The sequence below is a fragment of the Haliotis cracherodii genome, unplaced genomic scaffold (genome assembly GCF_022045235.1).
Source record: "Haliotis cracherodii isolate W230 unplaced genomic scaffold, xgHalCrac1.p SCAF_4, whole genome shotgun sequence".
Lineage (NCBI taxonomy): Eukaryota > Metazoa > Mollusca > Gastropoda > Lepetellida > Haliotidae > Haliotis > Haliotis cracherodii.
The window spans coordinates 45,485,555-45,507,317 of NW_027266297.1; the positions used below are offsets into that span (position 1 = coordinate 45,485,555).

Here is a 21,763-nt window from a genome sequence, read left to right on the forward strand (position 1 = left end):
TATTACAGGTATATTGGACTGATAAACATGTCTATAAAAAGAATATTGGACTGATAAACTTGTCTGTTTAAGGAATATATGACTGATAAACTTGTCTATTACAGGAATATTGGACTGATAAACATGTCTATAAAAGGAATATTGGACTGATAAACTTGTCTGTTTAAGGAATATATGACTGATAAACTTGTCTATTACAGGAATATTGGACTGATACACTTGTCTGTTACAGGAATATTGGACTGATACACTTGTCTATTACAGGAATATTGGACTGATAAACTTGTCGCTTTCAGGAATATTGGACTGATAAACTTGTCTATTACAGGAATATTGGACTGATACACTTGTCTATTACACGTATATTAGACTGATAAACTTGTCTGTTACAGGAATATTGGACTGATAAACTTGTCTTTTACAGGAATATTGGACTGCTACACTTGTCTGTTACAGGAATATGGGACTGCTACACTTGTCTATTACAGGTATATTGGACTGATAAACTTGTCTGTTTCAGGAATATTGGACTGATAAACTTGTCTATTACAGGAATATTGGACTGATAAACTTGTCTGTTTCAGGAATATTGGACTGATAAACTTGTCTATTACAGGAATATTGGACTGCTACACTTGTCTATTAGAGGTATATTGGACTGATAAACTTGTCTATTACAGGTATATTGGACTGATAAACTTGTCTATTACAGGTATATTGGACTGATAAACTTGTCTATTACAGGAATATTGGAATGATACACTTGTCTGTTACAGGAATATTGGACTGATACAGTTGTCTATTACAGGTATATTGGACTGATAAACTTGTCTATTACAGGTATATTGGACTGATAAACTTGTCTATTACAGGAATATTGGACTGATAAACTTGTCTGTTACAGGAATATTGGACTGACAAACTTGTCTATTACAGGAATATTGGACTGATAAACTTGTCTGTTACAGGAATATTGGACTGATAAACTTGTCTATTACAGGTATATTGGACTGACAAACTTGTCTATTACAGGAATATTGGACTGATAAACATGTCTATAAAAGGAATATTGGACTGATAAACTTGTCTGTTTAAGGAATATATGACTGATAAACTTGTCTATTACAGGAATATTGGACTGATAAACATGTCTATAAAAGGAATATTGGACTGATAAACTTGTCTGTTTAAGGAATATATGACTGATAAACTTGTCTATTACAGGAATATTGGACTGATACACTTGTCTGTTACAGGAATATGGGACTGATACACTTGTCTATTACAGGAATATTACAGGATCATAAGATCCGTGGTTCAAATCCCATCACGGAACTGGGAATTTTTTTTACCAGAACAAATATAACAAAGATTGCATTGACAAGCTTCTACCATTTCTATTCTTGATCAACCATTCATGTTATACACATTTATTAGTATTCATTTTGTCTTAAGTTTATCAGGTAATTACAAAAAATCATTTTGTTATACAGATCATGAAACCTACAGCTGTCCTGGATTTCATTCTACAAAGCAATCTGAGTGCTCTAACTATGGAAATTACATACTTGTCTTGGCGCTAATATCACTTAGTCCCAACTGGAGACAGTCAAAAGTTTCCTTCAAGTATCAATATCACGAGTTCTAAAGTGTACTTGATATTAGTTTTGCCTTAAAAGTATTAAAATGCAATATTATTACGATAAATAGTTTGTGCCAAGAGATGTTATGGTTATCAAGTAGGTCACTGGATGCAGGTTGATAGACCCTCTACAGCACTGTGACACTAATCTAACTGCACTACAAATATGTGCACCAGTGCAGAACAAATGCATTTCTTCATCTGACGCCTCAGTGTGAAACACAGCGGTACATCATGGAGACTTGCACACTGATGTATACCCATAATCAACACACCACATCTGGTGTGATAATCCCATCATTAATATCCTTAACTGCAATCTAGTCTATGTATCCTGATGGGCATATAGTTGAGGCGGTATTGTGTCCTGCCTGGTGCAGTGTGATCTCCGGTAACCAGGGCACAACAACGCTCTTGACATCTTATTGTCATACAATTCAACTGCAGCAAACTATATTCAGATTGAGCAACAATGCCTTACCATAATCATTAAACCTGTGGCGCTTATTTTCCTATCTGGCCTTCTTTTGGATGGCAAGTGTCAGGCTTTGGAAATAAATCACAGCCTGCTGAAAGGCTAACCTCATCTTTTTACCATTCCACTTACTCATCCATGGGGGGAGAGGGGGTGGGGGGTGGGGGGTGGGGGGGGGGATTTTGTTGGTGGGTGTTGTTGTGAGGTTGATGGTTGGTGTTGTGAGGTTGGTGGGCTGGTGTTGTGAGGTTGGTGGGGTGGTGTTGTGAGGTTGGTGGGCTGGTGTTGTGAGGTTGGTGGGGTGGTGTTGTGAGGTTGTGGGGGTGGTGTTGTGAGGTTGTGGGGCTGGTGTTGTTAGGTTGATGGGGTGGTGTTGTGAGGTTGTGGGGGTGGTGTTGTTAGGTTGATGGGGTGGTGTTGTTGGGCTGGTGTTGTGAGGTTGGTGTTGTGAGGTTGTGGGGCTGGTGTTGTTAGGTTGATGGGGTGGTGTTGTGAGGTTGTGGGGGTGGTGTTGTTAGGTTGATGGGGTGGTGTTGTGGGGCTGGTGTTGTGAGGTTGTGGGGGTGGTGTTGTGAGATTAATGGGGGGTGTTGTTAGGTTGATGGGATGGTGTTGTGGGGCTGGTGTTGTGAGGTTGTGGGGGTGGTGTTGTGAGGTTAATGGGGGGGTGTTGTTAGGTTGATGGGGGGGTGTTGTGAGGTTGTGGGGCTGGTGTTGTTAGGTTGATGGGCTGGTGTTGTGAGGTTGTGAGGGTGGTGTTGTTAGGTTGATGGGGTGGTGTTGTGGGGGTGGTGTTGTGAGGTTGTGGGGGTGTTGTTAGGTTGATGGGGTGGTGTTGTGGAGTTGGAGGGGTGTCAGTCCAAATACACACCACAGCTGTGATGACAGCAGCCATGTGATAGCCTTGTTGTCAGAATTTATTCTCATTCTCCTGTGTTTCTGTCACTTTAATGTGCTAACATATCTGTATGCTGATGTAGCTGTTACACCACCATCACCATCATCAACATGATGGAGCGGAGCACTTGAGATCCTCATGTCATTTCACTGATGGTTTTCGGAAATCCCTACACCAGATGAATCCATGCTCCAGTAAGGGTGTAAGACTGTTTCGTGGCTACATAACGAAGCAAGGTGATGTTGCAGAGTTGGTGAGAAGAAACACATCATTACATCTGTAAAGTAGGATGTGGAGTTCATCTCTTTTTCCCATCAGAGCAAGGGATGTGTCTGTTGCCGCCTTTCAGTGTTTTGCTTCTTGATTGTTATAACATTGTCTGCACAGCCCAAAACATTCCGTGTAGTTGCTTGGCCAGATATCCCCACAACTGACACCTATTTTTTTACTTTCACAAGAGACAGGGTTCCAACTACGACCATCATTCACTTGTGTACTACTTCTACAGCTGGAGGCGGAACCTGTGCTGGCATCAGGGAGAAATCACTCACTTGACAGGTGCTTGTAAGGAAATTACCATGCACAAATTAAACCCTTTCAATATTCAGTCATAGTATTTTGTACATTGAAATAATTTGGAAGATCTGTCAGAGGATACCTTGTAAAATCAGGTGTTGGTGAAGTGTAACCATGAAGTATTAGATATCAGCTACAGAATCACCAAATCTGTTCCCCCAGAGTCAGAGGGGGATGCTAGAATGTGCCAGCCCCTTTTTGAAGAATACTATGCATGCTGACGTGTAAAAAACATACAACTACATCAATTGATGACAGGGTTTGACTAAAAAGAACAGTTAATTGTCTAATGTTTGCCTAACAAATGTAAATTGTTTCCTGTGTTATGTGCATTCATTGAATATTTTTTCAAAAGGTATGTGCACCGCCCTTTTCCCGAAAGTTTTACGCATGCTTGCTGCCGGCTACAATGTAAACATGGATCCTGCTGTACGTTAGATATAAGTCGCTGACTCATGACTTCCTACAACATGTAATACATTCAAATACTTATCAGTTTGTATCGCATCATAAAAATTTGGATTTTTAACTTATGACATAGTCAGAATCATACAATGGACTCTTTTAGAGATTCCTTATGAAGATGAAAAGTGTTTTGTCGCTTTTATTTAAATATGGTGTGACAAGGTTCCAATTGTCCAAAGCAATCTCAGTTCTAGGGCTGATGTAATTCCGGTACTTTAACACAGATGTACAATAGTCTTAGCACTAAGATAACTATGTGTATGTTGGTCCTGATTCCGTGGACTCACTACCACACATAGCACCTTATCAATACCACTGGACGACAAGAAGCTATAAATTTAGGTGTCAAAGATTCCAAATGTTTCTTGAATTACCAATCATAATAAGTTACACATAACCTTTATGATTTCTCTCGGAATTCGTCCTGTGTCATTTTTTAACCCTCAATGTATCCACAGGTTCTACATAATGTGAAAATATGCACGCCCACAGGGCCTGTGATTCCCGTCATGGACTGGGTGGCGGAGGCCATGTGTATGTATATGTACCTACAGTGTTATAGTCTCATGCATGGCGTACAGGTCACAGGTAGCATGCTATATCCACTTGATCACTGTCAAGTGGGGCCCCCCTTGTCTCAAGCATGTGTGTGAGACTGTCGGCACAGTCATCTGTCATTGGGAAATGCACTGTGTTAAAGGACCAGTGTTATTTTCCTACATTATATTAAACATTCAAACTTGACACACTCTGTTTAACTATACATACGACAAAACATTTGGTTGAATCTTTATCAGGAAATATGATTGTCTTTATAATTTTCTTTAATTTGCTCTTGTTGCAAGTCGCCATTTTTTAAAGGACCAGTGTTATTTTCCTACATTATATTAAACATTCAAAACTGATACATTCTGTAAAAATACATAATACAGAACATTTTGTTGAATCTTTATCCGTCTGTATAATTACCTTTAGTTTGCTCTTGTTGCATGTCATAGTGTATTGCATTACAAAGGGTCATCACCAGTGAATGTGTAAGAACAGGCTTTCAACCTGACAACCTGTACATGTTTTTTACGATGGTTTGTTGTTCAACGCCGCACTCAGCAATATTCCAACTATATGATGGCGGTCTGTAAATAATCAAATCTGGACCAACAATTCAGTGAGTAACATCATGAGCATCGATCTACGTAATTGGGATACAATGACATGCATCAACCAAGTCAGGGAGCCTGACCGCCCATTCCCGTTAACCTGTTACTGCAAGCATAGTCGCCTTTTACAGCAATCATGGGTTGCTAAAGACCTATTCTACCCCGGATCTTCACGGGTGTGTCATAATATCATGCACTCTCATGACCCCTATGTCTATAGTTCCCTACTGAAGGTATGCTTCTGGCTACGCAAATGTATAGAAATATGATAATGATATGATATATACAAAACCTGCCATACATACAGGACACTTTATATTTATTGATTATGAATTCGACCACCCGGAGCCAAAAGCATCAATCAGAAATTGAAATAAAAATAATAACATAAAAATATTTAAAAATTTCCATCTTGGATGAGTGAGTGAGTGAGTGAGTTGTGTTTAACGCCGCTTTTAACAGTATTCCAGTTACATCGCGGCGTGTCAGCTTAATGTGGGAGGAAAGCCCGAAGTGATGCAGGTCTCAGACGTTTACCAGTTCGGTGAAACCCACGAGCACGGGTATGGTGCTGACAAACCTAGAAACATAATCGGGGCGAACCGGGATTCGAACCCACAATCATAGGTTTCTGGCGTGCCCAAGGGACGCAACTCTGCACAGCGAATCGCGGCGCCTTAGACGACTGGGCCACCCGTGCCCCCCCATCTTGGATGAATGAGGAAAACAAACAGATAGAAAGTTCACACAAAGTCCTGTAAGTGTTCACTTTTTGAGAAGTTAATCAAATACAGTATATGTAGCCTTCCCAATGCAATTCTGTTAAGATGAGAACAACGCCTTCTCAGACATAAATATGTATGTATACCAGTATGTGCTACTGTCAAAATATTCAACATCCTGCACTTTATTTTTTTTCATGCTAAACCTACAGACCAAAACAACTGTAGCTGAACAAATTTGAAATACACAGCTATTTTGTGTTATTTTCTTAGACATAAAAAAAATATTGCCTTAAACAGACGTGTTTTAATTTGATTTGAAAAGGACAAACCTTACACGTCTTTGTCAAACTTTAGTTACGAAAGATATATTCCAAAAGAACCTATTTTTCTTTCAAACACAGGTTTATGCCTTAAGTAACATATAATATAAAACAAAGACTTCCATAAAGAAATGCTGACTAGGTTATTATACAGAATCATATGACATCAGTCAGAAAACACAGAACTGTCCTATTTTGATGCGCACACAGACAAAAGAGGCATACATTTACTGCCAGAGCACATTGTTGATGTACCCTATCTCTATTTCACAAAGTTTTCAAAATATTTTTCTTCTGAGCTATCTAGCAGAACCCGAGTTTCATCATTACTTAACATTCTTATACAACTTGGCCATTAATCCTCATCCTTTAGAGATGTTTTCTAGAATAATATCTGCAAGTAAACAGTTTTCCTTGAACTTTAAAAGAGAAAACAACTGCCTGAAGCCAATAGCGGCAGCGTGATGTGCCAGTCTGGAGCAGACAGATTGTGCTCTGTAATGTCAGCGTGCGACTTGGAATATAGTCAACATCTCTCAACACATTCTTCTCATTTCTTCTGATATGTAATTCCATAATGTCTCATTATGTTCTGTATTTCTATATGGCTGTAATATTACTCAAATTGTATAATTCACACAATCACCATTTTGTTGACGGTGTATATGTGGGCCAGTATAACTGTGAGGTGAGGTGAAATGGAGTTTCACTTCGCATTCAAGATGTGTGTGTGTGGGGCTGCTTGAACTAGTCCGGACTGATGCCAATTTTATGATTTTAGCCCACCAAGCTTCCATGCCACAGTTTAACATGAATACCCCACTCAGACACAGTATACAGACTCTGTGCCAACCAGACCTTGTTTTAGCCCCATAAAATAATGCCAAGTGCCAGGATGAGTAACATCTTATAATGTCTTCTGGTATTATGCAGTATTTTGGTATGATCGAACCCCAATCTTCCACTCTCCAGGCAGATGCTCTACCACTAGACCATGGAGGCAGTCTCTAACATACCACTTTGAGGAACTTTCCTAGGAACTATACTTCTAAGATTTATAACACCAGTTAGGAGCGTCAGTGTTTTGGGGAATTCATATCACATCACATCACAAACATCTCCCACTACTCTTAACAAAGCTGGAACATCATTCTATAACATTTGGAATTCCTGTTAAATATGCCACCAATGTCAATCTATGTGTGAACATACACAATGAGTTGGATTTAAGAAACTTACAGGATAATTAAAATGTAAATTGATTTCAATATCATTAACATTTCAAAGATGCTTGTATAAGGTAAATCCCTCTCCGTTGTTAGATCCTCCAGCCTGCACTACAGGTGCCTTTTACCTGGTATACCCTTCATCTAAAAACCCAGCAGGCCAACACAGGACATGAAGGACACAGGACAATGAGGACACAGGACAATGAGGACACAGAAGGACACACGACAATGAGGACACAGAAGTACACAGGACAATGAGGACACAGAAGGACACAGGACAATGAGAACACAGAAGTACACAGGACAATGAGGACACAGAAGTACACAGGACAATGAGGACACAGAAGTACACAGGACAATATGGACACAGGAAAACACAGGATGACACAGGACAGCTACATAGGATATGATCACATGACACTTTATATGGAAATGAGACTTACATAATGAGTCCTATCTTGTATCACGCACACAATGTTTTCTCTCACTATCTTGGGGCTAATTACAGATGAGTCATAAATAATATTGATCTTTTATGTTTAATGGTCACAGTTGTGCTCAAAGAACTGTTTATAGGTTTGTTATTGCCATTGACCTGTGTTCTGATGCAGGTTAGTCATAAAACACTTAGTATTTCCTTTGTAAATGTAGTTTCTCATCCAGCCAGACAAGCATGCCTGACATTCAATGCTGGAGGACTGATGAATATGATGAATATTTAGTCGTCTCATCCTGCATCAACACACTAAAATATCAGCAATGTTTTCATTTATTATGGAAATAATCATTTTCAACATCTTATTCATAAAAATAATTGCATGAAATTGATGAATAGTAAAACAAAATTAATCTTAAAATTCCTAATTTTGAATTCATCTAAAATAGTTTTATCAGTATATATCTCTCCCTGCTAAACCCAGGGATTATATCATCATTTTATATCTCACCATAGAAATTACTAAATTTTTATTTTGAATTTATATTGGTGCAAGGAGTGTGTAATCACCTTTGAAGCTTTTTCTTCAATTTCTCGACGATTTCTCTTCTGTCGGGATTTGGCATGCCGTCGTCTTCTCTCAATTGTAGGCAGGACTTTTTCTTCAGTCAGGTTGGCTCTAAATTCACAGAAGTCGTTCCACTGACTGAAGAGAATTCTGAACACGGTCAGCTGAAATTGACATGAGAGTGTTGACAGCTGATACAGACGTAGGAGTTGTACATTTCAGCAACACATACTGTATACACATCAGATGCTCTAGTAGCCAGTTTCTTTACTTGTTTCTGTAGTCATGTAAAGTTGGGGTCTAAGTTTAACAGTTCTGTGGTCCTAAATGGGCCCTAAATGGGCCCTAAATGGGTCTTCACTTCTCACCATCACTGCTGTACTGAACCTAATGGTGATGAAGCAGGCATTGCACAGAAACTTTCACAACCTACACTCTGCAGTAGATACACTGCTGCACCATTAAGACCCAAACTGGCATTTCTTTAAAGAATGCAGTAGAAATCTTAAAACAGTTTCTATCTTACTTGCTACATCAACCCAGCTAATTGTCAATGCCATGTTGAAATTCAGCACTTTGTTATTTCATTTTAGTTACCCTATATTTCAATTAGAAAATCTCAAATATCTCAACATAAACTAGATATTGATAATATTACTGTGAAAAGAGTCCCGCAAGAGACAACCCAAACAGCTTGTTATTTTGTTTCTCAGTGACTCAGTGCGCACATGCTCTTCCAGTTAGTTCCACTCAGTTGATTCAACAAGAAATTCATGACCAGGTGTTCACAACAATAACAAAATTTAGCTTTAATTTTCAATTTCCAACATGTCAAATAAACAAACACAGTGACCTCAAGATGGAAGTCACTGCCAAATGTTTTCATTCAAGCAACTGTCTCAAATGGCATCCATTTTGACTTTTTATAGAAGTTGTTGTTTGATGTTTCAAATGGCAGAAATAATACCTTTCATGGAAACGTCTTCTCTCTGGCAATATACATTATGAAGGTATTGCGTGGCAGCTAATATGGCATTAACTGAACTGTTTAAAGAGCGAACACTGCAATGGAAACTTATATAGTCAGTACATGGATTCAATTACTAGCCATGTTCTGTGGAATTTTCCGTAGATTACATACTGTTGTGCTGGGATATGTGACATGTGCATGATGCTGTTGGTCACTAGAACTATGTGTGTCCAACATCACATACTCGGGGTAACACCATCCTATAATCTGTCTTCCATTAAACCCCATTTACTGATGCCTGTGTGAGTGTGGTGCCCAGTCTGTGTGTCCAACATCACATACTCGGGGTAACACCATCCTATAATCTGTCTTCCATTAAACCCCATTTACTGAAGCCTGTGTGAGTGTGGTGCCCACTCTGTGTGTCCAACATCACATACTCGGGGTAACACCATCCTATAATCTGTCTTCCATTAAACCCCATTTACTGATGCCTGTGTGAGTGTGGTGCCCACTCTGTGTGTCCAACATCACATACTCGGGGTAACACCATCCTATAATCTGTCTTCCATTAAACCCCATTTACTGAAGCCTGTGTGAGTGTGGTGCCCACTCTGTGTGTCCAACATCACATACTCGGGGTAACACCAACCTATAATCTGTCTGCCTGAAAAAACTCCAAATGTCAAACCAGCAAATAATTTAATACTTTTTCTTGCTTCACTTCACTTAACAATACGAGCATTAGTCCGTACATTATTAAATAGCTTGAAGTACAGCTTTGATTGATTTTAATATACACAAGAGTCTTGCCATCTTCATTATCGTAATTCATGTCTAACTGGCAAATCCAAACGTGTGTTCTTAAATATATATTTTGCGTATTGTATCCAGAGGGCAAACTAGTAGCTCAGTCAACATACTCTTCATGTATTTATTGAACTTTAATTCTTTAGTACCCTATAACACTGGGGGTGACAAGCATAGGTTTCTGGGGACCAGTTACAACCTGGAATCTCCATGTAGCAGATAGACATCTGTTAATATCTATATTTGTTTTTAAGTTATGTCTAGAACCTGGAACAGATTATTTACTTTTGTGTTCATGGAGGAGCTTAGCTTAAATTCTGAAAATCAGCTTTTGATTAAAATATGTTATTAATCATCTACCTGTCTGTATAATTATTCAATATCTTCTTAAACTTTCATTTTGACACCTTCCTCAGAAACTGTGTGATATATGTAAATTAAATGCATAACAAATTGTTCTTGCCAACAATTTACACAAAGAGACACCTGAGTATCTGACAGTTCAACTCTGCTGGGTCCTGTTCTCCACACGTACAGGAGCACCACGACATAGGACTACGTTCGCAAGACATGGCATTAGAGGAAGACAGTTGGTGACCTGTTATTGATTTTAAGAAATGCATCCCATGCTTGCAGGCACCTGGAGAGGAATTATTGATAAGTTACCTGGGCTTCCCGGAATAGGTACGGCCCCTTCTCATACTTCCTGTCCAGGATCTTGTCGGCGAGTTCTGTTGGGATGTCCACCTGCAGACTTGGGGGGATCTGCGAGTCGATGAAGCAGTTGATGATGGCGTTGATCTTCTGCAGAATCAGGCTGTCGTCTGTGTTTGCATGGTGAAGCTCCTGCAACACAGGTCAAATACTATCACAAACTCCTCTGACAAATGATGACAATATTCGTCAAATCTCTTTGAAAACAATATATATTACCGTTTATTAAATATCCACTGTGTTCCTATTGTAAAATATACAACTATTATGTATCAAAATGATACAGGTCAGGTCAGTGCCATGTAATACTTATAATTTGTGTACAAGATTTGAAGTCATTGGCTGCATTGTATGTATGGAGTGTTCATTCTCAGGTAAACTCACTTTGTATTTCTGAACTTCGAGCCAGAAAAGAACATCATTTTCCAGGTTGTCTCCCTTTATTGACACATATCTCCTGAACTGGAGGGACGTTACTGGGTTCATCAGAGCCTTGCGGAACGTCAGAATCTCGTTAGATGATGAGATCCACCGACTTTCAAGAAGCTGGAAACATGCAGAGAGTCCCATCATTCTCCAATCAACTGGTACCTGAATCCACTGCTTCAGAAAGTCTTAGTGAAGACAGCAGTTTTTATACCATTAAACATATTGGAAATGTGACTATTGTTCTTTATTATTATGAACCACATTCATCTTTCATTTAGAAACAAAATACTTTCCCCTCCTAAAATGTTATAAGTCATAAATGATGCTCGTGTATCTCAAGTATACGGAATATACAGTATATACCCAGTGTTCCACCATATGGTGGGATTTGATTCCTTTTGATCAACCTCCCACACATTTCAAATATTTCTTATGACTTCGTGGGAACATGCAAGAGACACTTAATAAATATCTAATACCAGGACAAAGAGAAAGTTTTGGAAAAGTACACCTCTTTAATAATACAAATATATGATTTAGTATACTTAATTTTACATAATTTGGGAAAGAAAAATGAAATATTCAGAAAATAAAAAGTATAAATGGAGAGAGATACTTCATATACGCTCATGACAGAAGTAATGTTAACTAGTATTTCTTATGGAGAGAATTGAACACAGAGTAAGAAGCCAGTGATTTATAGTCTCTCATGTCATGTCATCTGCAGCACTGTAGCTAAATGAGGGTTTAATTTGCAGTTTTTCAAATGCAAGGAACTGATGGAACTAACGTTGACAACTACACAGAACCTGCAAGAAATCAGGCTTATTGTTGGAGGTACATCCATCAACGTCAGAGATCTTGCAGAAAGAATGTGTTTATGAAGTTACACATTTTCATGGGATAGCTGCTTGAGTATTCACACATTCTTGAATGTATTTTGGTCTAATTAAGTCGGAAAATTTTGTAGATTGCATATGTGATGGATACAGCTCTAAAACACAAAATCATAAACTATTTGGATGATAATCAAAAATCCAAGATTGAAGTTTGTCAAAGATCTGGGTAATAAGAGTTTATATGGTATCAATGTTGTTGTTTTTCCAAGGTAATAAGGTAGGACAAAAACTAAGGCAATAAAACATGCCTTCTGGAGAGTTATTTTCCACTTCAACCAAGCATGAAATTCCTTATGTTTAACTGAAATGCCAAGCTGTCTCCATGGAAACTGTGAAATGCTGACATTGGGAACAGTGGGTTTATACCCCCTGAAGAGAGGACAGAAGGACGGGGCATGGCGAGGCACTCTCTGATAACACTGTACACTTTGCAGGAACTGTTTGTTTTTTCAAGCAAAGAAAAGATCATTGAGAAGGAAACCGAGTCTGGCTCTCGGCAGAAATATTTATACCAAAAGTTGTCTCTAACTGTTCCAGTTGTTTGTAGTATTAGTGATATGGTTACAAATACTGGTGGATTAACTCATCCCATGTGCATGCCATGTGTCGCCTGATTAGGATCAGCCAGAGTTTCTCCTGGGATTGCCTTGACATTTTTTGAGCAATTCCCTTTGGAAGTTGGATGAGAGCGAGTCTAACCCAAACCACTACCTAACATAAGGTCATCGTTTGTATTGCTCATTGGCTGCACATAAATGAGATTTTCTTAACATTTCAACTACCGACAGACACAAGGCCATATTGTGAGCACCTCCTCATCAAAAGAGTAGTCATCTGCCCATCATGTAATCTCAATATTTAAAACTCACACAAATATGCATTTTCAAAACACCCCAAGGCTGAAATAATACACCAAAAATGCTCTGGGATAATATTTTAGGTATAAGCTGACACCTTGTTTAGACAATATTTAGGATGCAAATGTCACAACTGAAGTGAGAGACATATTTCTGTGTGAAGGCCTGTTTGATGAATGTGAGGCTGTAAACAGCAGATTTCACCATCTGAATGTCTGAAGCGGGCACTCCAGCACCATACTTCAATGAACAATGGTTACCCTGTTGTAAATGGGAATCTATCCAGCCATCTTCATTCAGAATTCTTGACTCACAAGTAGAGTGGCAGTGGGTCTCTTTCTCATAAACTAGATGTCAAGATGCATTTTTTGTATTCAGGTCACATGACTGATTGTTAAGATGCATTTTTTGTATTCAGGTCACATGACTGATTGTCAAGATGCATGGTTGTATGCAGGTCACATGACTGATTGTCAAGATGCATGGTTGTATGCAGGTCACATGACAGAGTGTCAAGATGCATGGTTGTATGCAGGTCACATGACTGAGTGTCAAGATGCATTTTTTGTATTCAGGTCACATGACTGATTGTCAAGATGCATGGTTGTATGCAGGTCACATGATCGAGTGTCAAGATGCGTGGTTGTATGCAGGTCACATGATGGAGTGTCAAGATGCATGGTTGTATGCAGGTTACATGACTGAGTGTCAAGATGCATGGTTGTATGCAGGTCACATGACTGATTGTCAAGATGCATGGTTGTATGCAGGTCACATGACAGAGTGTCAAGATGCATGGTTGTATGCAGGTTACATGACTGAGTGACAAGATGCATTTTTTGTATTCAGGTCACATGACTGATTGTCAAGATGCATGGTTGTATGCAGGTCACATGATCGAGTGTCAAGATGCATGGTTGTATGCAGGTCACATGATCGAGTGTCAAGATGCATGGTTGTATGCAGGTCACATGACAGTGTGTCAAGATGCATGGTTGTATGCAGGTCACATGATCGAGTGTCAAGATGCATAGTTGTATGCAGGTCACATGATCGAGTGTCAAGATGCGTGGTTGTATGCAGGTCACATGATCGAGTGTCAAGATGCATGGTTCAATACAGGTCACATGACGGAGTGTCAAGATGCGTGGTTGTATGCAGGTCACATGACGGAGTGTCAAGATGCGCGGTTGTATGCAGGTCACATGACGGAGTGTCAAGATGCATGGTTGTATGCAGGTCACATGACTGATTGTCAAGATGCATGGTTGCATGCAGGTTACATGACGGAGTGTCAAGATGCATGGTTGTATGCAGGTCACATGATGGAGTGTCAAGATGCATGGTTGTATGCAGGTTACATGACGGAGTGTCAAGATGCATGGTTGTATGCAGGTCACATGATCGAGTGTCAAGATGCGTGGTTGTATGCAGGTCACATGATCGAGTGTCAAGATGCATGGTTCAATGCAGGTCAGATGACAGAGTGTCAAGATGCATGGTTGTATGCAGGTTACATGACTGGGTGTCAAGATGCGTGGTTGTATGCAGGTCACATGACGGAGTGTCAAGATGCGTGGTTGTATGCAGGTCACATGATTGAGTGTCAAGATGCGTGGTTGTATGCAGGTCACATGATCGAGTGTCAAGATGCATGGTTGTATGCAGGTCACATGATCGTGTGTCACAGTGCGTGGTTGTATGCAGGTCATGATGGAAATTTAAAACAGTAGGTGTGTATATTTGGGTAACTTCAACAGTCAACATGTTTGAACATCAAAGGGGTGTGCCTGTATTGTGGCCATTACGACTCTGCACATGTGTGAATGTTACAAGGGCGTGGGTGATAGCTCCTGGCGCTGCCCCTCCACTGAAGAGCATGTGTATTTAAACACACTGAGTTTGGCCCAAGGAGGACAGCCAGGTTGCTCCCAAGAACAGCACCACAGTCGGCACATAACGGAAATGCTCCACACATCCACACAAGTGTTACAATCTTCATTATTCCCAGGATCACATGTGTACACCAACACTTGTCTGATCAAAATTCCAATCATTTTCACTGCCATTTTGAGCAGCCCCTTCTGAATGGTTGTAAACACTGATCTAGCATGAGTGGAAGTTGGATATGCCAGGGGTTTCCCTGGCTGCAATTTGTCTGATATGTCAGGGGTTTACAGAGCTGCAATTGTCTGATATGTCAGGGGTTTGAAGCATCATGAAGTGAAGATTGACTTACTGATAGTGATGGGACCCAAGAGTGTTGTCAGGATACCCCGCCCCATGCTGCTTCAACACACGGCCACTCTCTCTTATGCAGCAGGAAATGGATGTTGCATGTAGGTAAAAAGACTTCATATTCTCTGATTCATGTAGTTACAGAAACACTTAAGGCATTCCATTCAACATCATCAAAAAACACTGCATCATGGATACCAGCAACAGATGGCCTCGTGGTAAATATCTCAACATACACCTAAACACCTCTGTACTGATTTGATGAGACAAAAAGATCCAATTTTCTAGGGACATGTTATTTCTAATATAATCTGGTCACTATGCAGCAAGTCACATATTAGTCTTACTAAATGTTCACACCATTGTGTTTGGGGAGGTGGGTTGGCCTCGTGGTGAAAGTGTTTGCTCATCCTGACTATAGACCCAGGTTTGTGTACCCTGGTCTTTTCTCACTCAGATATTGCTTTGTTATTACTGGATTACCAGTAGCATAAAACCTTATTCATTCACTCACTCTCACTATAGTGGGTTGTCACTGAAGTGGGCATTGTGCAAAGAATCATCAAAGTTGCTAAGAAGAAGATACTGCAAAATTCTGTTTTGGACACATTGCCAACAGTAACTTAGTGAAATTATTTAGGTTGGAATTGTACAGAGGCTTGCCTGTATTTGGAAACAAATTGGAGCAATACCCTAAGCAACAATTGTAACATTATGTAGTGGTCCTTTCAGAAATCTTACAATGGTTTATTAAGGACTGATTTCTTTCGGAACAATAAACTATTTTCCAGAAGATATAAGCTTATAGGATGGTGGTGACGACAAGTCAAATATTTATTCCACCATAAAGGACAACTGGCCGTAACACCCATCTTTAAATATTTCCTGTTTTTCAAAAGGAAATTGAGGGTTTTACCAGAGTCTTTTTTTCCAACTTCAAAAGAAGGCATCTTATCAACGAACATATCTTTTGACAAAAGGAAATGAAAATATTTGTCAGGGAAATTATTCACTTATGAAAATAAACACACAGTCTAAAGAACGTTAAACTCGGAGCTGGCAAAAAATCCACAAGGGTTATTCATAATGGTCATAATAAAATGCAAATAGAAGAACAATAAATACCCATAGCCTTTTTAAAAGATAACCCTTTTACAAATAATGTTCGTGTAAAGTTTAGTTGCAGGGAGTATGAAAGTGCGACTGTGATGTTTCCATCATTATTCTGACGCTGCACGAGGCTTGCTGCGGAGCTGGGAATCGCCAAGATTTTAATGAGCCTGGGGCAGTGCCGTGGGATCTTCTGATGGTGAAACAGCTCAAGATAAAAGACAATTAGGCAAGCTTTATGCTACTCCGATAATCTTTATAGCTGTTTGGGTGTTTATCTTTGAGGGCTGCATGCAATGTGCACGTGAAACAATAACAAAGCTGACTGAAGGGAGGAGTACACACAGGGTACACTGTGTTTACGTGAGCTGTGCTCATGTCTATCATCATGCTTATGAATACCGAAGACATTAACAAGTTGTACATATGTTCAAACATTTCTCTGAACTTCTTTTTGCTCATCTCTCTGCTTGCTTTTCATCACTTGTAGACCATAATGAAAAGGCTGTATGAAAATAATCTGTCAAGCATGTTTAACAAATATTAAAGCTTTGTCAAGCAAAGGACTCTGTATTTATTTTATCACTCTTTATGATACTGTTTTCAAACACAAAGCATAACTCCATCTAAGGCCTATACATTTATATATATGCACATCATGTAAACCTTTTAAGATGGATGTAAGTGAAGATGAATTATCAGTCCATTACATGCATTTGCAGTTCTTTTTATTCAGTAAACAATGTAGATGGCTTACTCTTAAAAGATATGTAAGTGCCAAGATGATAGTTCCATCTTTGATTGTGATGCTTAATGAAACATTCTGATGGCATCTCATTCTTCTGCTGATACTGCACACCTGAGTTTAGACGGAGACAGAAAGGTGGTCACTTCTGCACTCAGCAATATTCCAGCTATATGACAGCGGTCAGTAAATAATTGAATCTGGACCAGACAATCCTGTGATTGACATCATGAACATCGATCTATACAATTGGGATATGAGGTGAGGTGAGGGGAAATTGGGTATAACGTCGCGTCCAAGATAACAATTATATAGTGACGTGCATGCATGTGTATATGTGTGTGTGTTAGTGTGTGTGTGTGTGTTAGTGTGTGTGTGTTAGTGTTAGTGTGTTAGTGTGTTAGTGTGTGTGTGTGTGTGTGTGTGTGTGTGTGTGTGTGTGTGCTGCAGTTTAAAATGAATACCCCACTCAGACAGAGTATACTGATTCTGAGTCAACCAGTCCTTGTTTTAGCCCCTTAATGCCGAGCGCCAGGCACAACTCTTGGTATGATGCGGATGGGGATCGAACCTACGACCTTACCTTGGGGTAGACAAGCATGGGTTGCTGAAGACCTATTCTAGCCTGGATGTTCAGATGGGCAGACAAGCATGGGTTGCTGAAGACCTGTTCTAACCTGGATGTTCACATGGGTAGACAAGCATGGGTTGCTGAAGACCTATTCTAGCCTGGATGTTCACATGGGCAGACAAGCATGGGTTGCTGAAGACCCATTCTAACCTGGATGTTCACATGGGCAGCCAAGCATGGGTTGCTGAAGACCCATTCTAACCTGGATGTTCACATGGGTAGACAAGCATGGGTTGCTGAAGACCTATTCTAACCTGGATGTTCACATGGGGGTAGACAAGCATGGGTTGCTGAAGACCTATTCTAACCTGGATGTTCACATGGGTAGACAAGCATGGGTTGCTGAAGACCTATTCTAACCCGGATGTTCACATGGGCAGACAAGCATGGGTTGCTGAAGACCTATTCTAACCCGGATGTTCACATGGGTAGACAAGCATGGGTTGCTGAAGACCTGTTCTAACCCAGATCGTTGTGGGTTCGCCCCTTCTGCCCCCATAATGGAAAACCTGATTAATCTAGGCTGCTTGTACTTCAAAGCCTTGTCATAAACAAGTTTTATGAACAGGAAACATCCCATGTTACCATCATTACCAAGAGATAGTTTCCTAATTTAGCAGACAACTCTGATTAAATGGCCTACACTGGGCATACATAAGACTACTGACCTGTAGGCACATTGGGATATTATCTTGTTGTCTGTTACATAAAAATACTAAGGTTTTTGTACAATTAATGACAAACATGGCCACCATCCAAGTTACACATGTCAACATTGTTGCATTGCATTCTATGTGCACAGTTAATTCGCCAAGTTCATCAAAGTGATGTTTTTGTTCAAGAGACTGTTGTGAGGGTGTCACATGATCAGATGGAGCTTGGACTTCACGCAAACTTGATCTCGGCACTCATTGTGCAGCAGATCCTAATGTGGAGACAACTTTCCTGTGAAGCTTTACTTAAGTGGATCTATTTTGGGGTGATACTTGCGCTGGGAGTGCCTCAAGTATGATGATGCCTCATATCTTTGCATGTAAGAGGAAATATATGCCATATTTGAGTATTTGTTTTCAAATATTAGTTAAATGTCAGACAAAAAAATCAGTAAAACAATTTGTTCACCTTTAAAAGGTAAGTCAGTACTGGGCGTATAATCTGTGATCTGTGCCTATTTTATAGCATCATCGAACAAATATTTGTTGGTCTCAGTTTCTATTTGTTGCACAATGTCTCTTTGTCCTGAACAACAATGAAATCAGTGCAAGAACAATACCTTATTTACCGGGTATCTATAAAAAAGCCTATGAATTTTGGGTTAGTGTTAATGATTCGTAACAGTTGATTAAAGATATTTGTGAGGTCTTGCAACAAAGTGCAGAGCAAGCAAACAAAGTCTTCTGTCCAAACAAAAAACAGTAAAATGTCAAAAGTATAGGTTTGGAATCTGTTTCCATTAGATGTGTACATGAGCTACGTGGGATAGGTTTTCCTCAAGAAAAATATTTATTTGAGAGATATATAACGTCCACCTCCCAAAAATCCATTTTTAAAAACCCCTTTTCTTGTCCTCAGCATTCTTTTGGCAATCAGTGTTTATTTGGGTAATCCAAGGGAGACAACTTGTGCACTATTGTGAAAGAGCTGCATGGGTGGGTGTGAACTGAGCTGTACCTTAGACAGGGCCTGTGAGCGTCTCCGCTTCTGTACCAGGACATCATCAACTACATCATCCATGCCAGTGCGTGGACGCTGTCTCTCTTCAAACTCTGGGGTCACAAGGAACAGAGGCAGCCATTTTCTCTCTAGACGTTCCCTCACATACTTTTGTGCCTCCAGGATGACAGAGTTGGGGGGTCGGTCATCCAGTAACTTGCCCCACCCACCTCCTGCAGCCATTACCTGCAACAAACAGACACACCAATAAGCTCCGGCAGCAAATGTCCAAGATACTTCTGTACCATTGTTTCATTCATTGTGGACATTATGTTACATGTGTTATTTCACCAGCAGATTTGAAGAAGGAATTATTACACACAAATGACTTTGATGGTTTTATGGTGATTAAATATCATATTTCCATAACTACTTTCTCTTGGATTAATGACATGGTTCATGACAAATGTTCAGCTGGTTAATGACAACCTTCAAGGTGTTCTAATAAACACACAACGTTCTACTAATGATCTCAAAATGACTTTAGAATGACCATTCCACATACCTGAATCAACTATAATGGTTCTATATATTCAACATATGGGAATATTTCCTGAACAGTTCAAACTGGGAGGTTTTAACAGGTCAATTTTCTAAAATATAAAAAATGGTTTGTACTAAAACAATCTTGAGCAGACTGAAGTGTTCTAGGGTAAAACAAACGTTTGGATTCCAGGACATTACAAGCAGTGTTTGAAGGTGACTAAATGTAACCGCAAATGAATATCTTCCACGACATGCAGCAAGACTCCATATACTTACCTTCTCACTCAGAATGCATAGCTAATAGGAAGAATAATCAATCACAATTGACAAACAATAGCCAAGTATTGAACGGATGATTCTTTGTGAATTTTATAGAACTACATACCAGGACAGATATAAATAATAACAAAATCGTGTCCCAACATTCGAGTTGCATTTGTTTCCTCAACATTCAATCTTACTGGAACAATGACTGTGTTCACCTTGGTATCTACATCTGTTGAATCAATTCTATCATTTGAATTATCGTTCATTTTTTTAAGAATCTGCTATTTTTTTTGTTTGGATGTTAGTAAAGTTTTCCCAGGCTATTATGTGTGTTTGTGTAAGACTGAGGTGATGTGATAGCGTGGCCAGTCCTCTCCACCCTGTTGTTCAATGTGGCAAGTTGGAAAGGGGATTCTCACTGTTATTGTAAGTCCAAAAAGCGAGGCAGTATTGGAAGTGTGCCGTGTGGTGCATGCACAACTGTTGCTCGTGTTAACACAAACCGTCATCCAGCAGGAAATCTTGTGTTTGGACAGAAACTCTACAGCTGCTGGTGTACCGCCAGAACAGCTTTTTTCCCTCTATTGTCAACAGCTGGTAATCACTGTCAGGAATTCTCAAACTTTGGAGAATTTCAGAGAAAATTTCAGCATCCCTCAAGTCATTTTGAAAATCTTCACGAAAATGAAATTAACATACTTTGAAAACTTCTAACTTGAATCAAACTGATTTTCATCAAGAGATGAGAACAGCATTTAGTTTCACATTGGAACTCAAAGTAAGTACACAACTTAGTCATGAAAACTATGAAAAAGAAACAATGAATAAGTTGGAATCACAAGACTCTGAAGCCCACGTAACTGTTTTTCATCTCTGCAAAATTATAGAGTTTTGAAGAAAAAACATACAGATGAAACATTGCCAAAGGTCCAAAGGTCAAATACACACATATTGTTTGTACCCACATTTGATGTATTTAATTAGATAAATTTACACAGAGATACTTGAATACAATTGGAGCAGTCAGCCAAACAGACATTTTCAAAATGGCCATCATGACGGCCATTTTCAAAATAAGATTAAAATTCTTCAAAGTTTACAAACACTATTATTTGGATAATATACTGTGCATGTCCCCATCATATAAAGTGGCTTTAGATGTGGGAAATCACTGGCCAATGTAGAGCCCCAAATCCAAATTTGCTAAACATATCTCCTGTACAAACAATATTTCATTATGCCTGTTTAAATTGGATAAAAATCTGTGTGAAACAGTTTAAGAGATCATTGCTGGGATTACCTATGCCCAATTAAAGAATTCTGATGGTATAGAGGTTTCAGGGGAGATGTGGAAAACGGATGGATGATGGATGGATGAGGGATAATGTGCCATGACATAAGAT

At 39.4% G+C, this 21,763-nt stretch overlaps 1 protein-coding gene across 1 annotated transcript in view; it reads right to left on the reverse strand.

The window, feature by feature from the left end:
• The window catches only part of LOC139479442 (regulator of G-protein signaling 22-like), an 83,361-nt gene that overhangs the window by 30,271 nt on the left and 31,327 nt on the right, over positions 1–21,763 (reverse strand). The window contains exons 13-16 of the mRNA XM_071262291.1: positions 19,566–19,793; positions 11,370–11,531; positions 10,938–11,117; positions 8,494–8,655 (exon numbers count right to left, since the gene is read on the reverse strand). Of these exons, the coding sequence (XP_071118392.1) occupies positions 8,494–8,655; positions 10,938–11,117; positions 11,370–11,531; positions 19,566–19,793 (732 nt within the window). The remainder of the gene's footprint in view (positions 1–8,493; positions 8,656–10,937; positions 11,118–11,369; positions 11,532–19,565; positions 19,794–21,763) is intronic.